Source organism: Leucopleurus acutus (genome assembly GCF_964270905.1).
Source record: "Leucopleurus acutus genome assembly, chromosome: 14".
Taxonomy (NCBI): Eukaryota; Metazoa; Chordata; class Mammalia; order Artiodactyla; family Delphinidae; genus Leucopleurus; species Leucopleurus acutus.
This window is the reverse complement of record NC_139156.1, coordinates 46,903,834-46,927,946: the sequence shown is the minus strand read 5'-3', so window position 1 is coordinate 46,927,946 and position 24,113 is coordinate 46,903,834. Positions and strand designations below refer to the sequence as shown.

General features: G+C 47.6%; 1 protein-coding gene across 4 annotated transcripts in view; it reads right to left on the bottom strand.

Moving 5' to 3' along the window:
• The window catches only part of ARHGAP22 (Rho GTPase activating protein 22), a gene marked incomplete at both ends in the record, with an annotated part of 209,168 nt that overhangs the window by 121,568 nt on the left and 63,487 nt on the right, over positions 1 to 24,113 (bottom strand). For all 4 annotated transcript variants that reach the window (XM_082854489.1, XM_082854490.1, XM_082854491.1 and 1 more), the window contains one exon: positions 18,270 to 18,469. In XM_082854489.1, the coding sequence (XP_082710615.1) occupies positions 18,270 to 18,469 (200 nt within the window). The remainder of the gene's footprint in view (positions 1 to 18,269; positions 18,470 to 24,113) is intronic.

Genomic DNA, 24,113 nt, shown 5'->3' with positions numbered 1-24,113 from the left:
AATGTAAAATATCTCACTAATAATTTTATGTTGCTTACATATTGAAATGATAATTTTTGGATATATTGGGTTAAGTAAAATGTATTATGAAAATAAAAGACAAAGAACCCAGTACAAAAATGGGTAAAGGGTATTAATAAGAAATTAATAGAAGAAATACAAATGGTCAATAAACATCATAAGATTCTTAATTTAAAATGACTACTGGGGAGGAGGGACAAATTAAGAGTATGGGATTAACAGATACACAGTGCTATACATAAAATAGATAAGCAACAAGGATTTATTGTTTAGCACAGGGAATTATATTCAGTATTTGGTAATAATCCGTAATGGAATATAATCTATAAAAAAAAAACTGAATCACTTGCTGTACACCTGAAACTAATTCAATATATTATAAATCAACTATATGTCAATAAAAAGTAATAAAATAAAATGACTGCTAATATCTAATATTGGGGAAAGCAAGAGAAATGGGCATTCTCAGACATTTTTGATGGGATAGTAATTTGATAAAGTCTTTTTGAAAGCAATTTTGTAATGTCTAAGATAATTTGAAAATGAAATATCCTTTAACCTAGTACTGAATTTTGAGAATTTGTTCCAAGGAAAGACAAACACACAAGGATGTATGTATAATGATGCTCACTGTAGCATTTTCCTTATCACAAAAAGTGGAAACAACTTACTTGTCCATCAATGGGGGAGTGGCTAAATAATTCCTGGTAAGCCGTATCAGAATGAGGTAAATAAAAAAGGCTTCTAAGCAAAATTGTTAAATTTAAAAAAAAGGAGTGCTAGAAAAATAAGTTAGTACTTTCCCATCTCAATTTCTGTTTCTGCCCTCTCTCAAGAACCCACAAGTAACATGTAAATATACAGAAATGGCACAGAAAACTCACACTTTGGGAGGGAGTGCTGGGAATGTTGAGGCAGCTTTTATGTTTTGCCCTGTAATGTTTGCATCAAAATAAGAAAATTTAATGTAAAAGTACAGAAGAAAAAATAAAAGAGTAGTCAGATAATGCATGGGGTGCAGTCCATGCCTGAGTAATGACAGGCATCTTTCCACTGTCACTCCCTGGCTGAATGCTCCCCCATGTAATGTGTCAAGGGCCAGGCCAGCCTGCCCAGCTTCTCTGCAGTTTCCCTCTCTGTTCAATGGGTTCTCTGGGAACCAAATGGGATAGAGTGAGCAGAGGGCCTGGAATGGAGCTGGGCTGTAGCAGGCACCGAAGAAGGCAGCATGGTGGAGGCGTCACTAGTGAAAGCTTACAACTACGGCTCAGACCGGGCCTCCAATGCCTGTGCAACAAGGCGAGCTTCAATTTCCTCCTCTATAATGTGATGTGTTTTGAGGCTTTCGTGATCCAACGCCTCCACAGCACCGGGATGGGTGCCTGGCGAGAGTCGTGCTATTGTGATTCGTGAGTTATTACATAGCCAAGGAATAGAGTCTGCTTATAACCATTTTACAGGAGCTGGAATACATATAAACATTTAAAAGTAATTATAGGGGTTTGTAATTATTGTGACATTGACACTTAATGTGGGACTCAAGCGGGTCCAGGGCTGATGCCTGGTTTTATTACCTGTACAATGAGGACATTAACCTCTGTCCTTTTGTCCTCACTGGGCTGCCTGAGCTGGTGCTTTGTAAAGAGCTAAAGGCTGAATGAATATGAGTACTTGTCATAATTATTATTTTACAACCATTTTGGCCGCTATGCCTGTTCATTTGGTTTGTCTCTAGGAACAATCCCTCCCCCAATAACACTATCACTTGTGCCACAAAATAAGGTATGGTGTAGATTCAGGAGTCCCAGGATGGTGAAGGACTGGGTTCCTCCTTCATAGTTTGCGGTGACGATCCTGGTGGGACCTCCTGCAGGGGCCGGGGTGTCTGCCCTTCTACCACTGGTCTGGGTTTTGGGCTTCCTGATCGTTCCGTGAACTTCACACTCTAATCCAGCTCTCTCTCCTACCTGATCAAAGCTGGCTCTCTGGGAAGTCTTCATTTTTCATCTTGTCTAGAGGGAGACTGTCTGAAGAACCAACTTCTGAAATGCTTCTTAACAAGTGGCATGATAAGATTCTCCACTGGCAGCATCTTGGAAAATTGCACACGTTTTAAAAAGCAATCACTCAGGGTTCTTTATCTCCTATTATTCTGACTGTGGCCTCAGATCAATCTTAAAAAGCTCTAGCCTCTGACACCCAACCAAGAACTGAATCACTCCGAATTTTAAATAACGCAGATCAGAATGAAGTTCCGTGCCAAGCTGGGAAACATCCTCCTCCTTCTTATCATACAAGCCTTTAACCATGGTCCATTACTGTCCAAAATGTAGATATTTAAAAAGGCAACCTAAAAGTTGGAGACAAATTGCTTCTTGGTTGGGGCACCTTCCCTCCCTAAGGAGTTGAGATGAGTCACTTCTCTGGCCTCATTCTTTGCTCAGGACTTCATCCTGAAGATTCTCCCAACCGATTCCAGCCAGAGGCTGCCTCCTGTGCACTCCAAATGCACTTGGTGTGCTCCACACGTCTCCGCGTCTCGCTTCACCACCATGTCGGGGCTACACCTGGTCTCCTGATAGAATCTGTCAGCGCGTGAGGGGTGCCCCTCGGGGCAGAGTGTTGGAGGGACAGCACTGTGCTTGGCAGAAAGCAGGGGCTTTGGGGTCTGAGCACCGGCTCCCTGCACCTTCCTGAACCACCCCAGATGGCCATAGGCCCTGAAGCCCTCACCAGGAAGGCCACCCAGCCTAGGGCCTGAGTCTAGCTGGGATCAAGGGTGAGCCTGGGACCCAGGGCCTGGGGCAGACTTGCGGCACTAAGCCTGGGGTCTGGGCAGAGCCCTCAGCAACCCTCCAGCCTCACCATTAACAGTCTCTCCCAACCTTAGAGGGAATGTCCTCTCCAGGGTGGGTGGGTCTTCCTCCAGTGGTCCTGGTTTTCCCTGCAGTAGTTCTGTGCCACTCCAGGACTCTGATCTAGGCTCTGCCCCAAATCATGAATGCCTGACTCTCCCTGAGTGATTCCTGAGCCTCCCAGAGGCTATAGGATTGAGGCTGTGCCCATGGTCCCAGCACTGTGAAACCTCGGGCTCCACCCAGGCAAGGGGTCCCAATACAATCACCCCCCAGGCTCTTGTCATTAATGCCTGTGATCATGTTCATGAGAAAAAGATGCATGCCATGTTGCAAAGTGTCTGTGTGAAGCCAGCACTCACTAGATTTAGTGTCTTAGCCTCCCTGTGTCACTGTGATAGGCCCAGTGCTGGAGTGCCAAGTAGCTTTCTAGGGACACGGGGGAACGAATGCTTGTGACCAGTGGACCAGAATGCTTACAAGGGCGGCTTCCTGAACCCTCTAGTGGTGACAGGGCTCTGGCCACCGGGACTAGGCGGTATGACTTCATCTACTTCTGGGCCTGGGCCTTTAGAAATGTAACCTCCATCCTTCTCTCCTCCCTCCCTCACTGTGTCAACCTTAGAGGGCACAGAAACAGATGAAGCTGCCGCCTTATCCACAGCAGACTTGCCATAGCAAGAGGTAAACTGTTATTTTGTTTAGGTGCTGGGATTTCAGGAATATTCAGCATTGTTTATTTTGACTAATTAGATGTCATTTTATTTTTTTTATAAATTTATTTTTATTTATTTATTTTTGGCTGTGTTGGGTCTTTGTTGCTGTGCATGGGCTTTCTCTAGTTGCGGCGAGCAGGGGCTACTCTTCATTGCGGTATGCGGGCTTCTCATTGTGGTGGCTTCTCTTGTTGCGGAGCACGGGCTCTAGGCGTGAGGGCTTCAGTAGTTGTGGTGTGTGGGCTCAGTAGTTGTGGCGCATGGGCCCAGTTGCTCCGCGGCATGGGGATCTTCCCGGACCAGGGCTTGAACCCGTGTCCCCTGCATTGGCAGGCAGATTCTTAACCACTGCGCCACCAGGGAAGCCCTAGATGTTATTTTGAGTAAACACATTTCAGATAATTTTGTCCCAGACTGCTCACCTGGCCCAATAAAAAAGTTTTAAAATCATAATACTGGGACTTCCCTGGTGGCGCAGCGGTTAAGAATCCACCTGCCAATGCAGGGGACACAGGTTCAAGCCCTGGTCCAGGAAGATCCCACATGGCGCGGAGCAACTAAGCCCATGCGTCACAACTGCTGAGCCTGCGCTCTAGAGCCCGCAAGCCACAACTACTGAAGCCTGAGCGCCTAGATCCCGCGCTCCACAACAAGAGAAGCCACCGCAAAGAGAAACCCCTGCACCGCAATGAACAGTAGCTCCCGCTCGCCGCAACTAGAGAAAGCCCGCGCACAGTAACGAAGACCCAACGCACCATAAATAAATAAATAAATTTATTTTTAAAAATAAATAAAATCATAGTACTATTGAAACAGTGTATTTCTATGCAAAGCCATTTAATTAATGATTATTCTCTTGCTCCTCTGACTGGATGTTGGGAAGGAAAAGCAATGAGAGGGCAGGCCCATCTACTTGTGATACAGCCTTGGGGGCACAGGCTGCTGGGATCTGCCTAGCTCTCATGGTCAGAGCTCTGAGCAGGGCATGGCAGAAGGTCTGGGTTCTGGCCTCCAGCTACGATGGCTGTGGAGAACCCCCTTCCTGCCTGACCCTTTGGACTGGAGCACAAGAAACCAGCAAGGATACAGGTCACTGTCCGAGAGGGGTCATGGCTCCCACTGTCCCTGGCCAAATGCCCAGTCTGTAAAGGATCTCCGCTGGGCAGTGGGAGGTCCTGGGAGTGTGAAAATGCCCCCCTTCCTCCTTGGCTCAATGGACTGAATGGTAGGTCTCTTTGCCTCCTTAAAGTACCTGGTGTTCTAGCTGGAGGAGCTCAGGGAGAACTAAGCCTACTCCCTCTGATGCCCATTTGGTGGCTGCATCGGTTAACTGCCGTCGAGGGCTGATGCATTCAGAAGGGAACCAGCCATCAGAGACCATGTGCTCTGAGCTTCCTATAGGGGAGTGAGTCTTCACTGGTCAGCCACTTCTTTCCAGTATGTTCTTTGACCCAAGACTCAGGCTGATGTTGGTGTCAATTTCTGCCCCACCTAGGTGCTAACTCTGCCCTTGGCTCTTTGGAGCCCACATGGCAGGTGTGGAAAAGCCTCTGCTTCAGAACTGGGAGCCCTTGGTAGGCAGTGCTGCATGGCCTCCACTCCATGCTGTGAGGAGTCCAGGGGGACCCTGCCTCTCCACAGCCCAGGGTCTGCAGCACTGAACCACAGGGCTATTCTTCCACGCGGCTGTCTCTGCCATGTTTCTGGGGCTGCACAGCTTCCAGCCTTCTCCCCCATGATGAACAGTCTGCCCCTGCCACTCAGGCTGGCCTGGGCCTTGGAGCACACTCCCTGGAAGGTGTGTTTCTGCCCAGAATATGCAGTCGGGACATGGTGATGCCGGGTCTGGGGGGCTTGCCTTGGATGATCTTGACTGCAAGTGGTTTGGTCTGTCTTACTGCTCTCCAGGCCCTGCAACTAGTGCTATGCTCTGGGGTATATGGTGATTTGGGAGAGGACTGCTATGCTGTTTAGTTGAGAGCAAGTTAGTCTGAGAAACGCGGTATAGACTCTTTTGCTTTGATCTGTGCCAGGCTGACCTGCTGAGCAGACTGCCGCTGAGGGGCATGTGCTGCCTTCTGCTGAGGAAGGCACACCCCATCCCAATCCTCTGCAAAGGATCATTCAGGAAGCCTACCCATCACCCTCGGCAGACCAGGCAAGGCGGCAATCCCACAGCAGCACCCCCAGATCACCTCCATTTTGCTGATAAACAGTAACTCAGTACTCGAATTTTGTCCCTGAGTGTTTAGGCAGTATGAATGAGCTAGAATGTCCCAAATGTAATTAAAAGTAAGTTATGCTCATCACACAATGAATAAGATATGTTTTCCATGCTGCCTCAATGTCATTCGATGCAGTTTTTTGCCTAGTAATTGACAAAATGAGTCATCTACCAACCAGGCTTCCAGCTATTACTGTAAATTAACTGGGTTCAATTGAAAGCCAAAGGATTGATCTATTTTAAGTGGAAGACATTTAAATACTGTAAATGAATATCCGTGGCTGACTTAAATTAGCAGAGCCTGAGAGAAGCTTATTACATTTCCATGAACAGGCAGCCACATTGAAGGAAACACAGAAGCCATTTTTATAAGATGAAGATCCATTCTGTAGGCAGAGACACTCTGAGTACGAAATAATTCGGGGGCGACCAAGACACTCGGCACTTGATTTACATACTCCCAAGCATGTCATCAGGCTTCTTAGTAACTGGGTTTTCTTTCACCACGACAGTGGCAAAATCTTGTCATATAATGATGAGTTGTAGGTAATCATAAGGTATCGTGATGTTGTTATTCCAGCGTTCACTTTCAGAACCACTGGTATGTGGTGCAGGATAAGCTTGAAAACTCATATTTTTGGATGATTACTTCCATCTTATGTTTTTCCTTGACAGGTCAGATGCAGAAAAAAATTGCTTGAACTAAACAGTTTAAAAATTGTTTAAAAACGAGTTGGCTGCTGCCGCCAATTTTGAATTTACTAAATACATTTCTGTTTCATTTAAAATAACTATTTGATGAGAATTTTCATTTTGATCTGTTAGTAGAGGGGAGTTACATTTCTCAAATAGCTACATAAATGTAAAGTATCCCTTAAGAAAAAGCCACGCATTCTGACATTTGAACCTAAATAAATGATGACTCTTTTTTGTTTAATAAGACTCCAGTGAGTATTTCTTCACAAAAGCAGCATTTGAAGTTATCCCCAAGGACATTTAAAACAAGAAAACATTTACTGTTTAATTTTTTTCTGGGGCGCTAATGGCAACGTTAATATCAGTTCCCAGTTAGCTCATGGTTATTCCTACCGCCCTGTGGAGGACGTTTGCTCAATAGCTACTGAGCTATCCTGAGGCGGCGAGCAGGGCTTGTCTGATGCTTCAGTGTCCTTCCCTCACACTCACGCATGTTCCTCTGAGCACAACTTGATCAACTGGAGTTCGCTGTGCCAAGATCTATAGGAGCTGCTATGGAGGTAACCAAGCCCTTGTTCTTCTGTGTACAGAGATGTGCAGGTGGAAAGTATGAAGGAGGAAGTGAAAGCAGGCTCTCCTGGACCTCTCAGGGAGTCAGGGGCAAGTTCATGAGGCCAGATGTGACTGGTGGAGATGCCAGCTGCAAAGGTCCCACTGCACCAAGGTCTGTACACATCAGCTCTCTTGCCGCCAATTGCATCTCTGCAAGATCTTTGCTAGGAGCCACCATTAAGCTTGGCACTAAATGGCCACTAATGACCAGGAGTGACATCAGCCACAGGAATTCTGGGAAATCCCCCTGCTCTGGCCAGACCCCCACAGCTTGCCTGCTTCTCTTTCTTACTCATCCAGGATGGAACTTCTGAAAACCTCTATGGTTTGGCTGACTCTAGGTATTGTCCCTCTATTCCTCATTGCCTTATAAGGTCTCCACTGACCTCCTGGCTTTGAGAGTTGAAAGGGCACTTGGAGATCATCTGTGGCCACCTTCCTACCCAGCGACAGGCTCTCCTCCAAGCTGCTTAGTCAAGTGCTGGTCTGGCCTCGGCTTGCCCAGCACCAGGGACTGGAGCTCACCCCTGCCCAGCAGACCACTCCATGGGAACAAAGTATCTTTCCTATATGGAGGGCACAGTGGCCTCTGTGCAATTCTGTTTATCTGGGCTATAGCTTCTGGAGGTTCACAGAATAAATATAGTCTTGTTCGCATAAGGATGCAGTGCCTGATCTAGCGCCCTTTCCACGATTTCTCTTCAAATTTCTTATTCAGTTTGTCCCTCATATGGGCAGGAGTTCAGACCCCTCATCCTGGTTGCTGGCGGTTTGAATGGGGCAGAAGGTCCAAGGATGCCCTACTTGTCTGTCTGGGCCATGTGGTCCATCTCCTCATAATTCTGTGGTCCACTCAAGCATCCTGAGAGCATGGCAGTGGCTTCCCAGAGCAAAAGCAGAAACGGCTTGGTGTCTCAAGGACCGAACCTAGAACTTGCATGGCATCACTTCTGCCTCATTCTATTGGTCAAGTAATCACTAGGGCAGCTCAGATGCAGAAGAGAGGAAGGAGACTCCACTTCTTGTTGGGAGGAGGGGTGTGTGCATAGGCAGGGGAGGAATAGGGACAGCTATCCTTGGAGACTATCTAGCAGGTGCCTTGTAGAGTTGCTGTGAGAATTAAGTCAATACATGCCAAGCCCTTAGGATGGTGCTTGGTTCGTATGCATGTAAGTGTTAGCTTTCATTTAGATTTAAACCCATGAAGTAAGGCAGAGCCGAGATCAGGGCCGCGCCGCATGCCACGGAACTTCTCTTGCTGGACTGAGCTGGATGGCTGCTAACCCTTTACTGTGTACAGTTCCACCGAGGAGAGAAGGCCGACACTAGGCTGTTTCCAATATGTTTGATCTTACTCTGACAGCAGCCCTATATAGTGGGTGTGGTTATTCCCATCTCACAAAAAGAAAAGTGAGGCTCAGAAAGGGAAATACCTTCTCTGGTAACTAGCTAGTAAGCAGTGAAGCCAAAATTCGGAAATCTGTCATTCTCTGTCATGCAGGATTCAGTAAAACGACTTGCTAAGGTACAGCCTGGACTCTTAATTGGAAAAGGCAACATAGGGTTGCTCTCAGGGAGCCTCACGGGTTCAGGTGATCCCCGCTTCCAGGCTCTGTCACCTGCTTTTCACATGTTATTTTAGACGCCTTCTTGGAGGACTTCTATCTTAGATCCCATTCTAAGAATTACAGGAATCTTGTCCCTGAGTGTTTAGGCAGCATTGACACCACCACTGCCGCCAGCTGCCATTTGTCCAACTCTCAGGGCAGCCTCAGAACAACACACCAGATGTGGGAGCAAGAGGGTCTCCAATGATCTACCTAAATCTACAACCTGTAGGTGGTATAAACGGGATTTGAACCCAGGTTCTCTGATTCCAAATATTATTTTCTTTCCATAGTATGCAAGCTTCCATTCCACCCTTCTGAACATCATTTTCCCCACCTATACGATGGAAATGAATTGTATCTGCCCTGTTAAGGTTGCTGTGAGGCTCAATGGAAATTATGAATGTTTATTTAAAAAGGCTTTAGGGCTTCCCTGGTGGTGCAGTGGTTGAGAGTCCGCCTGCCGATGCAGGGGACACGGGTTCGTGCCCCCGTCCGGGAAGATCCTACATGCCGCGGAGCGGCTGTGCCCGTGAGCCATGGCCGCTGAGCCTGCGCGTCCGGAGCCTGTGCTCCGCAGCGGGGGAGGCCACAACAGTGAGAGGCCCGTGTACCGCAAAAAAAAAAAATAAATAAAATAAATAAAAAATAAAATAAAAAGGATTTATTGAGCTTCTACTAGGTGTCAGGCACTGTTCTGGACAATCAGGATACAGGGTAAACAAAACAAATGAAATCCCGACCCTGATGAGCTTACATACTAATAGGGGAAGGCAGTCCAATAAGCTCCTTGTCACTTTTCAAGCACTTTACAAAAACAATGAAATATTTTCCCACCAAGGATCTAACACAGGCTGGATCAGTGTTCACTCATTCAGTCAATTTACTCATTTCTTCATTCATTCACTCATTCATTCATTCAATTATTCATGTAAGTATCAAATGTTACTACATATCAGTTATGTGTCAGGCACTGTGCTGGGTGGTAGGAAAAGATAAGTAATAAGATAGACTGAGGCCCTGCGTGAATGAAGTGTACAGACTAGAAGGGAGGAAACATATAACTAAGGAAGTGTTATAAATTAACGGTAGCAATGTCAACAACAGCAACAATAGTAACAACAGCAATAACAATAATGACCTCTAGGCTGGTTTGAGTAACAGTTTACAACTGATGAAGGATGCTCAGTTAGTGTTTGCTGAATCAACTCCAGCTGAGTCGAATTTACAAGGTCTAGATGTGAAAAAGCATCTGACACATGGGCTGTTCTGTGACTTGCTGTGAGCGTGGACCGGCTCAGACCAGCCTGACAGCATCTTAATTATGCCCCCAGATAGAGCTGAGATAAGGGCCCTGGTGGGTAGAGTCTTACTAGACAAAGCTGTGAGGTTCCATGGGCAGACATTAAGCAAAGACTTCAGGCGCTATGGTAACACACCCACTAACCTAGGCCTGATGCCAGCCCCCAAATTCCCTCATCCGGAACATGGAGACAACCCAGGCACCTTCCTCAGGAGCCAGGACCCAAGGAGCCAGCTCATGACAGCACCGTTTTTGTCTTTGACATTCAAGCTTGGTAAACAAAGGAAGGAGGAAAGGGGTGATTGGCGGCCTGCTGGAACATTCCCTGTGACCTTCAAGTTCTGGAGTCAGATGGCCTCTCTTTCCTCCCCTGAGGTTTCCTCTTTCTTAAAGACTGCTGGTTTCTGATTGCCCCATATTAACGTTCTCTCCTAGAAGTGCATCTGCTTTCCCATCCATCTTGTCTCTCCTCCTCCCAATTCCAACCTTTTACTCTAAATTAAATGAAACTTTAAATCAATCTTCTCTCCCACTCCCATTACTTACGCTCCTGGAAAACAAAACAAAACAAAACCCAGTCTGCTCTCAAAGTGATTTTTAAATTGCCTCTGCTAGAACCTACAGCTGCATCGGCCACATGGGCGTAGATTTGAGACTCTGCTACCCAGGGATGCAGTCAGCTCCCACACTTTGTCCCCTGCTGCTGTCAAGGCTCCCCAGCCCCTTGTTCCAGCACCTGGCGGTCTTCTAGGCCACAGCGGCTGTCAGGACAACAGCCCCATTTGGATGGTCTTTCTGCCTCCAGCCTGGCACCTTGACATTCCCTGCCAGTGCTGCCGTGGATGACTTTCCTCTCGGAGTGAGGAAGGCTAAGTCTGAGCTCCCAAACCTCACAGCCCCCCAGTGCTGCCAGGACCCAGCTTCTGAGTGTGGCACCCGAGCCGTCCACATCCAGCTTCTGGTACCACGTGTGCAGTCTGGGTTCCTGACAACATGATGACCCTCACACTTCTGCTTCAGAGGCCCTGCGCTCCACCCTGGGCATGAGCTGCCTGATATAGCCCACCTCCACACATGAAGTTACACAATTTCTGAGCACCTCCAGTGTGCCAAGGCCAGCTCTGCAGAGACCAGCTGGGCTTGGCGACTCTGTCTGGAAGAGGGAGCCCTTTGTCTGCTCCCCTTTCTGGTTACCTGAAGAGAACTCTCTAGGGCTGTGTCCCTGTTGCCTTCCTTTTCTGCTTTTAGTTTTTCTTTCCTTGTTTAACTTAAAATATTTTAAAATATGGACATAAGTAAATATAGTCTCATTGTGAGAAATGAAAAGACAATCACCCCTCAGTACTGGCGGGGAAGGGCTCCTATAGTGCTCCCCCATGAAGTTACCCAAAACCTTGGATTCTCAAGTCCCTTACATAAAATGCTTGTAATTGCATATAACCTAAGCATATCTTCCCATATACTTTAAAGCATCGCTAGATTACTTATAATACCTAATACAATGTCAATGCTAAGTAAAATAGTTGCCGGTGTACAGCAAATTCAAGTATTGCTTTTTGGAACTTTCTGGAAATTTTTTATTTTTCTGAATAGTTTTAAGCCCGGTTGAATTCATGGCTATGAAGCCCATGGATATGAAGGGCCAACTGTAATACAGATAAATATCAAGTTTTTTGATCATCACCTCATTGTCCATTTTCTCCCCAAAGCCTTACCCTATAGCTTTGGTTTGTAGTAGCTATATTCTGAAAATCCCCAAATTAAACTATTTTAGCTTTATTTCACTTATTTTTTAGTGAAAGTTATATCTAAACACAGTTTAGAGAATCAAATAGCTCTACAAGGCTTGTTATAAGCAGCAATTTCTTTCTCTTCTACTACTGTCCAAATCTTAGTCACCACTTTCAGCTCTGTTAGGTGAGGTTTTTTTTTCTTTTCTTATGTTTATTTCTAAATAAGATCCTTACGTTACCATGTCTTGATTTAAAATTTTAGGCATTATCTATGGAATTCCCAGCATGGCAGTTTCAGATTTTGCTTTATTTCACTGCCCTCCCTGCCGCCCCTCCCTATGTGACTTCCTGAACCTCCACAGTAACTTTGGTTATATCAGTCAGCATTCACTGTTTATACTCCCATCCTAGGAAATTTAATTTAACTGAATATTTTTTCTAAGGATGACTTTCATCTCTCTTTCTAGAACTTCTTCTCAGACGCTGAGTTGTCTCTCCTCTTTTCCTCTCCATTGTTCTTCTTTCCGGGAGATTATGTTAAGTTTTTCATCCAGCCCTTCATTTGAGTTTTTGTTTCTGGTATTTTATTTCTGAATTCTGGGAGCTGGTTTGTGCTCTGACTGTCCATTTTTATAGTCTCTCTCTGAGGATGTTAAAGACAGTTTTATTTAAAAGTTTTCTCCCCCCTGCACAGTTTTTATTGCCTCCAAGTTGTTTTTTTCCCCCTTTCCTGTGTTCGTCTGGCCTTCATATGCAATTCCTTCCTTAAGTGAAAGAATTCACTTTGGGTGAATTCTTCTAGTCACCTTCCAGTGACCTTCCAGTGACCTTCTAGTGACCTTCTAGTGACCCAAGGTTCTTTACTCCTACTAGTTACAGTTCTCTAAGCAGCTGATTGGAAATTGTATGGGGGCGGGCGGTGAATGTTTACAGAGAGAGAGATCTGCCTGGCCTGTTTCATGGGGGACCCCTCCTGTCAGTATATTTTGTGTTTTTCTTCTTGGCCTGTCAGATTCTCCAGTGAAAATTCTTCATTTCCTTCCTGAGGGCTATTCCTGACTGCTGAGATCTGGCAGCCAAGTGTGGGATAAAGACTGGGAGAGCTAAGGAACTGATATGATGCCCACCTCCCTCTAAGCCTCCTGTTCCAGTGAGGTACCCGCCCCCCCCACCACCCACCCAATGAGGGGGCAGCGTCCTCAGCTTCCTTCCAAGTGTTATGCCCTAATGAGGGAGGGCAGTCACAGCTTTGCACAAGGTGGTTCGGGAGATCTGGGACCTAATTGCTTTTTTTTTTTAATAGACCTTTATTGGAGTATAATTGCTTCACCATACTGTGTCAGTTTCTGTTGCACAGCAAAGCGAATCAGCCGAATGCATACACATGTCCCCATACACCCTCCCTCTTGAGCCTCCCTCCCATCCTCCCTATCCCACCGCTCTAGGTCATCGCAAAGCATGAAGCTGATCTCCCTGTGCTGTGCTGCTGCTTCCCACGAGCCAACTATTTTACATACGGTAGTGTATATATGTCGATGTTACTCTCACTTCGCCCCAGCTTCGCCCTCCCACCCCATGTCCTCAAGTCCATTTTCTATGTCTACCTCTTTATTCTTGCCCTGCAACTGTGTTCATCAGTACCATTTTTTTTTTTAGATTCCATATATATGCGTTAGCATATGGGATTTAATTAAACTTAAAAGCTTTTGCACAGCAAAGGAAACCATAAACAAGAGAAAAAGACAACCCTCAGAATGGGAGAAAATATGTGCAAATGACACAACAGACAAAGGATTAATCTCCAAAATATACAAAGAGCTCATGGAGCTCAATATCAAAAAAACAAACAATCCAGTTAAAAAATGGGTGGACCACTTAAATAGACATTTCACCAAGGAAGACATACAGATGGCCAAGAGGCACATGAAAAGATGCTCAACATCACCAATTATTAGAGAAATGCAAATCAAAACTACAATGAGATATCACCTCACGTCAGTCAGAATGGCCATTATCAAAAAATCTAGAAACAATAAATGCTGGAAAGGGTGTGGTGAAGAGGGAACCCTCTTAACTGCTTTTTAAACTGACTTTCAATCAGAACTCCTGTTTGGAGCTCTTCTTTTGCCCTCATTTCCAGAGATAACTGGTCCTGCCAATGTCTGAGTCTTTGCTGGACGGTGAGGGGATTTGCAAACCCAACGGATTTTTGTGCTCTCTGTGGTGCTGGCTTGGAATTTAGCTCTCTGGGGTTTGCTGATCAGCTACCTCTCACCCACCTGCTGTCCAGCATCCAGAATGCGGCTGTCTCCCTCCTGCCCTCTCCATCTAGGTGTGTCCAGACCTTCACAAGCACACCTTTAGTGCTCTTTATTGGAATTTTGGGGGTTTTAACTCTGTCATCCTTGACTAGAAGTTTGAATTTAAGTTTTGACTTTCTTATTAACTTAGGAGGTGTTATGAAGTACGTGTGTGTTTTATTTCCAAGTGTATAGATTTCTCTCTCTCTTGCATATATACCCTCACTCACTGTCATTTTGTTCTTAATCTCTAAGTCTTTTTTTTTCTTTTGCACTACTGTCAGCGAATGTGTCTCTATAATTTCATTTTTTTAAAAAATATGGAGAACAATGAGAATTCCTTTTCTTTGTTTAAGTATCCTTCAAAGCTATGTCATTAAGAACATAAAAGTTCACAGCTGCTCTATTTTCTCAGTAGGTTATTTATATTATAATGAAATGTTTCTTTTGTTCCCTTTTGTTCCTATCACCTTGAAATCTATTCTATTTGATTTTGATATTCCTAAATCTGCTTTCTTTTTGCTTGCATGTGCTGGCTTACGTTTTTCCCTTTGTTTTGTTTTTCAACCTTTTTCTTTATTACTTTCTCTTTTTTAAGCCAGACTTCCACTTTGTCTTTTAAGAGACAGATGAATCTGACCTATTCACATTTATTATGACAACTGAAAGATTTCTTCTTATTCCTTGTTATCTTATTTATTTACTTTTTTGTTTTCTATTTACCTTTTTCTTTTGTTTTTTTCTCCCCTCCATTTTCTGCCCATTTGTTGAAATGATCACATTTAATTTGTTACATTCTTTCCATCTCACGTTTTGGAAGTTGTACTTTCCATTTCTATTCCATTCCATTTCTATTCAAAGCCAAGAAACCCACAGTGAAGGAGTGGGATAACTAGACTTAAAGTGAATCCTCAAACAGTGGAAACAGACCAGGCTGATCAAGAAAGAATGTGGCAGGAGTTTTCATGGTGCAAGAAACATTTTGCAGAAGCTAAAAGTATTTAAGAAGAAAAAACCTGGAATCTTTTATTAGTAAAACTGTAGGATCTGTCTGCTGGAAACTATTAGGGACATGTGTTGGGAAAAGCTGGAGGGACAGGGCCACACTTTCAGGTTCTGTTTTAAAGCACCTTTGCCTAGTCTTTCTATCTGAGTTTCCATCTGAGCCAATTCTTCCACCATCTTGAATTTCCCCATCTCTGTGCTCTACGTCCTCTGCTGACCTTCATGCGAGAAGGGGAGAAGGGAAGAGCTAGGGCTTTGGAGAGAGAACAAGAATATGGGCTGGGAGTGATCCTTATCACGTGTATGTGCTCTGGGCAGCATCAAGGGTAGCTGGACATCCCTCCTCTCCACAATTACATCTGCTGGACAGATGACAGGCCATCTGTTAGGAGGGAGCTCACTGCCTGGGCACTTCTATCACTGTAAACAGTGAGCAGGGCCCATTTTTCCAGGAACCAGATATTGAGAATTAGTCCATTACATGTAGTTCATGCAATTAAATGGAAATCTGAGGGTTATTCTGCCAGCAGGCATGTAGGTTTGAGGTCATACTATAAAGATAAATGAGTCAAATTTGACCAAGAGTCTCCTTGAGATTGGGAACCTGAGCAAAAGGGCTGCCAGAGCAGTCAGGCTTTGCTGGGGAGGGGGGATTATGGAAAGGAATAATCCCCCATGAGGATCTGGTAGAGACCCGGAGAGGCCAAAAGAGGAGCCCTGGGCATGATGCTGGCATCTGTTGGAGACGCTGGCTCCTTTCAGGGATCCAATGGCTCCCTGGTGACGACTGCGCTGGTTTAGCTTGGGTCAGGCCCCAGGGCTCCTCCTTTGCCCAGGCTGGTGACTGGGGATGTCATTACTTCCATTCAATTAGCTATTTCCACCAGAAGCCATTGATGTCTGGAGTAGGTGGCAGGTGAGGGAGAAGAATGTCCAGTCTGGGAAATCTGGGGGATGGAGGTTCCTTCTGGAGCTGCAGTGACAGGTGAGGGCCACCTGAGACTCACCGTGAAGAATATGTGGGGAAGCCTGGGGCAGGGGTCCACACGTAGGCTGGTGACCTCAGTCTGTTACTTTAGTCCACTGGGTTCACCCAACATCATAATGCATTTCTCCCAGGAGATGGTGCTGTGGGCGGGCCAGGAGGGGGATGACAGTAGGGGCCATAGGCAGGGCTGTGAGGTGCTAGGGGCTCTGGCAACTTTGATCACCATCATCAGAGTGACATGTCACCAAAAGGACAGCCAGGAAAGCCAAGATGCCACTGAAGGGCCAAGGCTGGTCTTCAACACAAAACACAGAAGCCAGAAGGAAGATGGCAGTGGGCAAGCCAGAGGTGTGGCTCCTGACCTGGGGAGCAGGCTGAGGGGGAGGGCTGAGGGAGCGTGAGGGTACCCAGACTGAAGTATCCCAGGTGCTAGGATCTGCGCTCCGTCGCGTATATGTTCTACAATCTAATTCTTAGTGCATCTCTGTGAGGTAGGTAATAATGTCTCCATTTTAGTAATCATGAAACTGAAAGTAAAAACAAAAATTAAGTGACTTCTATTCTACCAAGTTATTTAGCTAGCATGACTGACCTAATTTAGATCAAATTCAAAGTTCCTGTTTGTTCCACTCCACCTCTCTGGGAGTTCTATTCCTTCCTCATAAAGCCTGGGAGGCTGGACAGGATCAGAGTTCCCTAAACTTTAGCTTTGATCCACCTTCATGAGTTTTGTCATCCTCTCATCTCTACTGGTATTGGTGTAAAACTTTTCCTTAAGCAGTCTCACTTGTTTGTGTGTGTGTTAAAATGTACATAACATGTAATTTACCATTTCAATGATTTTTAAGTGTACAGTTCAGTAGCATTAAGTACACTCACACTGCTGTGCAACACTTTTTGTTTTTAACTTAGATATATTTTAGAAACAAAACATGCTATGACTCTCACGAATGGAAACCAGTATGGCTTTCCATAAACAAAAGTTAACCACTAGAATAAATACAGTGAAGACAGAAAGTTATTTACTTGCAGTTGGTGACTAGTGCCACTGAGGTCTCTGAGATGAGGCCTGCTCCTTCCCACCCCCAGAGTCCCATGTTTTTAAGGGAGGGTCCCAAGTATTGGAGAAGTGTTAAAGATAGGACAATTCCTTCTTCATACTCAGAAAATTTGGAAGAGGAGTGACAGGGTCATTTTCTCGCTGTGTTGACGACGTGATACCGTGCTGTGCCCAGGTACCTCCTTCCACCTTGCCCATCACAGAGCCCCCTCCCAGCCCCCCAGGCCCCCAAGCACACCGTGGAACTGCTGGATGTGCACAGGCTACAGCCCTGCAAAGCTCTGTGACCCGTGACCCCAAACAAGGGGATCTCCCTTTTCTTTCCAACTTGGATCAATGACTAGGAGCCACCTTTGGAAGAAGTCCTTCAAGTTCCCTTCCCCATTTTCCCCAAGAGAAGCGAGGGTAGCTCCCAGACATCCTTTCTCTGTCTGAATCCCATAACAAGGGTTAGCTTGCCCAAGCTCCGCAAGCCCAGCCGCCATGGCCGGCAGCGTGCAGAGCGCTCGGTTATGATGTCTGCACTGGGCAACTGTGACCAGGCTGCACCATGGCGGAGGAGGCCACCGACTGCTCTGAGTGAGCGAACTTAGTGGAACTGGGTGGAAAGGCATCCGTGTTAAGCGCCTGAGGTGGAGCTTACAGTGCTGGTGGAAAACAGAAGCCTCCCCTGAGAGGCAGAGGCCTCTGACACAGGGGTTTCACCACGAGCCAGAATTCAGTATGACGTTAGATTTGTCTGGGCGCCCGTTTCCCTGCATAATGGAAGGAATGGAATGTGTGCACCTGTGTCCTCCTTGGAAGCACTAAGAGGCTGAAAAGGACATGAGGAAGAGTTGTATTTTTAAGCCATGGACGGATGTTCTCTATTATAAGGAAACATTTCCATCACTGAAGCTGTGGATGTGTCACAGTAAAACAAGGTGTGATACTGGGAACGTGGTAGCTGGGGATAAAGCTCACTTTGGAAATCCCAGTGAAATGTCATGCTGAGTGGAGTCAGGGGCTTGGTGCTTGAGGGGTGGAGGTGCTGACGGGAGGGTCACGCTCTGCCTTCTCCCCTCTCCTGGACGTAGTTAAACACGCCCGCCCACCCCCGCCTGGAGCCCCGCTGTGATGCCCGCTGGACACAGGACGCACGCTCCTCACCTGGGGCTTGCTCTCATCTTTGTCCTTGTAGTAGAAGAGCTGATCCCCACGCAGTACGAACCAGCGTTGCTGCCAGTTCTTCATTATGCTCCTCTGCTTCTTCAGCCAGCCCGCCTTCAGGACGGGGCCCAGCCTGCGGGGGCAGGGTGGCTGCCCGGGGCTCCGGCTCTGCTCCCCCATCACCAGGCTTTTGGAGCGGGCTGGAAGCCAAGCACACACACAGTGAGCACGAAGGATGGCAGGCCAGGGGTCAGTCCTTGCCCCACCCTGGCATCCCAGCTGCCCGGTGACCAGAGTATGGGAGCTTCGGCCAGTAGGGCATGATCATGCTTGGCCTATCTCCCCCTTGGGTTCAAAGGGACATGGGTTGGGACCCCCTCAGCACCGCAGCCCAAGGTCATCCACCTAGGGGAGTGCACAGCCTGCCTGATTAGTTTCTGCTTTGTCTCTGGGATCCAAGATTCTGCCTTTCCCCAGGTTTGTTCATCCATCCATGCCTCCATGCACCCATCCATCCATCCAGCTTTCCATTTGTTCAATGACTCATTCATTCATTCAGCAACTATTTATTAGTACCTACTATGTACCAATCACTGTTATAGGTGCTGGGGAAAAAGCAGTAAGAAATAAGAAACATAAACATCTGGATCCTGCTAGAGCTCACATTCTAGCAGGGTTCCTGTCACTCAGGCCCCAAGGGAGCTGGCCCCAGCAGACTCCCTCCCTGGTACCTGCGTGGCACCTCTCCCCTGGCGGCATCAGATCTCAGCACCATTGCCCAGAACCCCCATCCCACCTGGCAACCCACCTTGCTGCTTCCCTGGGATCATCCTGGCAGCTGGGCCTGCACAGCAGGGCCTCTGCGACAGTTGCTTGCTGTGACTTGTCGACGGCTCCCTGGCAGGGTGAAGGGGCCGTCCCTCCTACCTAGAGCCACCGAGCGCCTCGAGCGCTCCTGCTCCGCAGATACCACTGAGCAGCGCTCTGTCAGGGTTGGTACTGCCCTTCACAGTGATTGAGTTCTTGCCCCTCCCATGCCTCCCCTACCCCTTCCCCTCGCTCTCCCCTCTGTCCTGGGGAAAGCTTCTCTCCTCTCTCTGGCCAGTATCAAGGATACTGCTGCAGTGATCGCTAGGAGGGGCCATCCTGGACTTTGGGAGTCCAAATGTAATCTGAGTAATTATGTAATCTGAGTAATCTGTAATCTCAAATCTGTAATCTGAGTCCAAATGTAATCACACTTACAATTCTTAGACCACAGATCCTAACTTATGATTGGAACGCGCGGTCCCTGCAACCCACAGTTGTTTCTTCCATCCTTTTCCTACTCAATTTCTGGCTTGGCTGCATGGTGAGCTCCTATCTATCCTTCAAGATCCAACTCTACAGAACCTTCCTTCTGATCTCTTCCAGATAGTCCTTCCCTCCTCCACCAGGACATGTGGTCCATGGCTGGTATTTATTAATCTGTGTGGTTGCCTTTCTGCCCCTCTAGACTGAGGGGTAGGGATGGGAGGACATGACGTCTTATCTAGTTCTTGTGGCTCTCATCACCACACCAGGCAGGTAACGGATGTAAGACACGGTTGTCAAACATCATGGGCTACTTTGGCTTACTCTTTTATGTTAAATTGAAGTATAGTTGATTTGCAGAATCAACTGTCCTTGGCAGAAGCAGGGCTCCAGTGGAGGAGAGGAGAGGCCAGCCCCTGCTCCCCTCAGTTCACCAGGGAGGCACTTCCTGCAGATGCTACTTAGGCTGCCCAGCCAGCCCGGATTGTCCCCCAGCCGGTCAATCACACAGATATTACTTATAAGGCCCACAGAGCATCTTGAAAGGAAAATCGTTGTTGTTATGATTTATTAATAACCACTGTTCCTGTCTTCAGCATTTCCTTGAATCAAGGCATGTAAATATTCCAGTTCTGTAAACATTTAAGCCAAGATTTCAACTCAAACAGCTCTAACCTTCTAAGGCTCCAGAACTACGGGGAGTCTCTGGAGTTTCTGGCCCAGGAGCAGGCCTGTGACCTGGGGAGGAGCAGGGTGCTCTTTGCCTTCCTCAAAGTCAAGTTCTTCGGCTCACAAGCACAATCATTCATTCACTCGTTCATTCATCCATGCCTTCCAAGTCTGCGGAGCTCCTCCAGGTATGGGGCAGAACCCCAAGTTGTTTGCGTTCCCCCAGAGCCCCAAGGCTGGCAGGAAAAATAACACAAAAAAGAGCCACACAGAGATGGAAGAGCCACAGGCCACATGGACAGGCAAAGGCTGCAGACACTTAAATGAAGGTGCACCTTTCCGCTGTAGACATTTGCAGAGCCACCCAGAGGAGGAGCGCCTAGGCTGAGCCTTGAAGGATGACCAGAGCTTGGGCCCACCTCAGGGGAGGGGGCACTCCAATTTGCAAGGAAGGAACAGGAGTAGCAGCTGCTACCTCTTGGCTCAGATCAACGAGTGTGCCGGGTTGATGTGGTCACCTATTCGCACTGACAAGCATCTCCTGAGAGGATGGACCACACTCCCAGTCTCTCCTTCCTCACCCCCCAGTCCCTGCCAGCCCCTTGCATTTGGAGGTTTTGTCCTCTCCTGGAAACGGCTCTGATGAAATCCGACAGTCTGGTTCTGATTCTCAGCCTCTGAGACCCTTTGGTGCTCAGGCACATTGATTACCCTCTTCCTGAAGCTCCTCCTTCCGCCCCCCCTGCAGAGCCCAACTGCCTGGTACACCCACGTCTCTTACCACCTGCCCAGCCCGTTCTGGCCTCAGTTCCTCCTGTTCTCCCCGAAAGTCCTGCTGTTGCCCAGGGCTGCCCCAGCTGCCCTCCATTCCATCATGAGTCACGTCTTTATTTCTGCCCAGATCTTTCTCTGAAACTTCAGGCTCACGTTAAACCATCTCCATGGGGGACATCTCCACAGGGATGGTTCATGGTCGCCTGTGCCCATGTTCAAATTCAACGTCTACTGCCTACTCACATCTCCCAAGCCTGCTCCCCACTCCCTGCTCACCAAGGATTCATGACTGGGACCGGCCAATCTTGACATCTTGGAGTTGTTTTGACAAACCCCTCCCCATCAAGTCCCACGGCCAATTAGTGTGCAAATTCTGAAGATTCTCTCTTTGCACTCTTTCTTTCTTTCTTTTTTTTTTTTTTTTTTTTTTGCGGTACGCAGGCCTCTCACCGTTGTGGCCTCTCCTGTTGCGGAGCACAGGCTCCGGACGCGCAGGCTCAGCGGCCATGGCTCACGGGCCCAGACGCTCCGCGGCATGTGGGATCTTCCTGGACCGGGGCACGAACCCGTGTCCCCTGCATCGGCAGGCGGACTCTCAACCACTGCGCCACCAGGGAAGCCCTGCACTCTTCTTTCTTTTCATTTCTGTTTTACTGAATCAATTCGAATTCTTATCATCCCTCGCCTGGACGCCTTCCTCTCGCTCCCTGCCCTCTGCTGGAGTCTCCAGAAGAGACACGCAGCTGCCAAGGAAATCTTTCTAAACGCAGATATAATCAGCGTTTACTCCTTTTCTCCACAGTAGTTGGGGCATTTATCAATCACGTGCAGAGTAAAATCCAACCCCAGCCTGGCTGTCACGATCGGTTCACGGGACAGCGCCACCCCTGCCTAACCATGCGCCTCCCTGTCAGCCCAGGGCTAACGGCCGCCGAAGGTGCCTGCATATTACGCCTACCAGGGACCTTAGGAGATCCGGTCTCCAGGTTTGTTGAAAACGCCTACCTGAGACCTTAGGAGATCCGGTCTCCAGGTTTGTTGAAACACAACTTCCGGAGGAAGGACCTGGAATCTGGATGTTGAAGCAGCCCAGGTGATTCCAATAATCACTGCCCTGGGGTCTAGTCACACTGGACAACTCCCCAGTGTAATGCCCTTTTGCTCATCTTCACTGTCAAAGTCCTACTTTCCACTCAACATTTGGGTCCCGTTGCACCTCCTTCATGTAGCTCTCCAAGAGTCACTCCACTAAAATTAGTCTCTTTCTCTTCACTTCAATTTCACCTTTAGAATAGTGTGAATAACAGTCTGGTGTATAGTAGTGTTGTTTGTGCAGTGCATGTATCTACCTCTCCCCAAAACTGAGGGCCATGGAGAGATAGGGGGTCCAACTCCCTCCTGGGAAAATCTGTGTGCATGAGTGTGTGTTTTTTCTAGTATGTAAGTATGTATGTGCATGAGTGTGTAAGAGTATGTGCATGTGTGAGTGTGCATGTGCATCCGTGTGTTTGCAAGCATATATGCTTGTGAATGTGTGTGTGTGCAGGCTGCAATGTGCAAGAGTGTGTGCACACATGTGTGTGTCATTGTGAGTGTACAATGAGGGTATGTTTGTAAGTACGTCTGAGAGTGTGGGTGCATTCATATGTGTGAATGTGTATGAGTGTGAGTGTGTTTGCAAGCTTGTGAGGTGTGTGAGCACATGCCTGTTTGGAGCAATCCTAAACTCAGAATCTGGGGTCTCGGTCCAGGCAGTCAGTTCTGAGCCAGGAGACCCTGAGCCCAGGGCCTGCAGACTCATCCAGGAGCCCTGGAGGCCTGAGATCCTTACTTGGAAGCCAGGCTGTTGGGAAACTGGGAAAGCGGACAGGACAAGCCAGGGGAGGAGAGACAGAGGGTAGAGGCTGGGGGTGAGTCTCTGGGAGGGTGGAGAGGAGGGGCCACCCTGAGAGACATTTAGGAGGCGGGGCTGATGACTGATGGCATGGAGAAGGAGACAGGCCAGCAGTCAAGGAGGGGCAGCAAGATGGTGCACGTGTTAGATTTTGCAGTCTCTCTGACATCCAAGAGGATGTGTCCAGGGGAAATGCGACGCGGGGGACGGAGCCAGCTCAGGAGAGAGGTGCTGCAGGTCAGCGCCCAGCACATAGGAAGCACTCAGTCAGGATCTGCTGAATGACACTGCGCTAAAAACCTTCATGAATTGCTCATCTAATGCTTACAACAAGTGTTCTTCAGCAACAGGGGTCACACCACGCATAAGTGGCACAGGCCTTGTCTGTGAATACAAATTCTCCCTCCTCAGGGCCTGCTCAGGTGGTGATGGGGGCTTAGCTTGGAACAGCCGCTGGGTGTTGGTAGACTCGGCCCTCATTGCATTAGCACTGGGCTGGCTTTCCTAGAAATGCTGGCCCAGGAGGGGTCAAAATGGGAGAAAGAAGGACCTCGATGGGTGGACAGGTGAGGGTAGGGTGGGTGGCAGTGGAAGGGACGGACATGCCTAAGTGCCTGCAAGGGCCAGAATTGGGGGTGGGAGCCCAGCAGCTGACATGAGTATTTCACTTATTCCTCAGAATAATCCTGAGTTCTCAGATGTTCTGACTGAGACTCAGAGGAAGAAAGCTGAAGGTTACACAACAATGTTGTTATGTGGCGAAGCCAGGATTCAAAGCCCAGTCAGTGTTGGTCACTGAGGATGCTACAATCCTTCCCAAGCAAAACCGATACTGAGCGGGGCCCTAAGTGCTTCAGCTCAGAGATGCCAGGAAGGGAGGAGAAAAGCAGCCTGCACAGAAAAGCGCCCAAGTGTCTGCAAGGTGACAGAGGCTGCCAGGGATGACAGCAACAGTCACTCCAACTCAGAAGGTCAGAACCCTGGGTGGAGGAAATGGAATGCAAGGACCCAAAGGTTCATTCATTATCACAGAAGGACAAAGGCCTATGCAGGCAGCATCAAGGTGCAGGGCCAGCCCTGATTTTTTTTTTTTTTTTTTTTTTTTGGCCTCATTGTGTGGCTTGCAGGATCTTAGTTCCCCAACCAGGGACTGAACCCAGGCCGCAACAGTGAGAGCGCTGAGTCCTAACCACTGGACTGCCAGGGAACTCGCA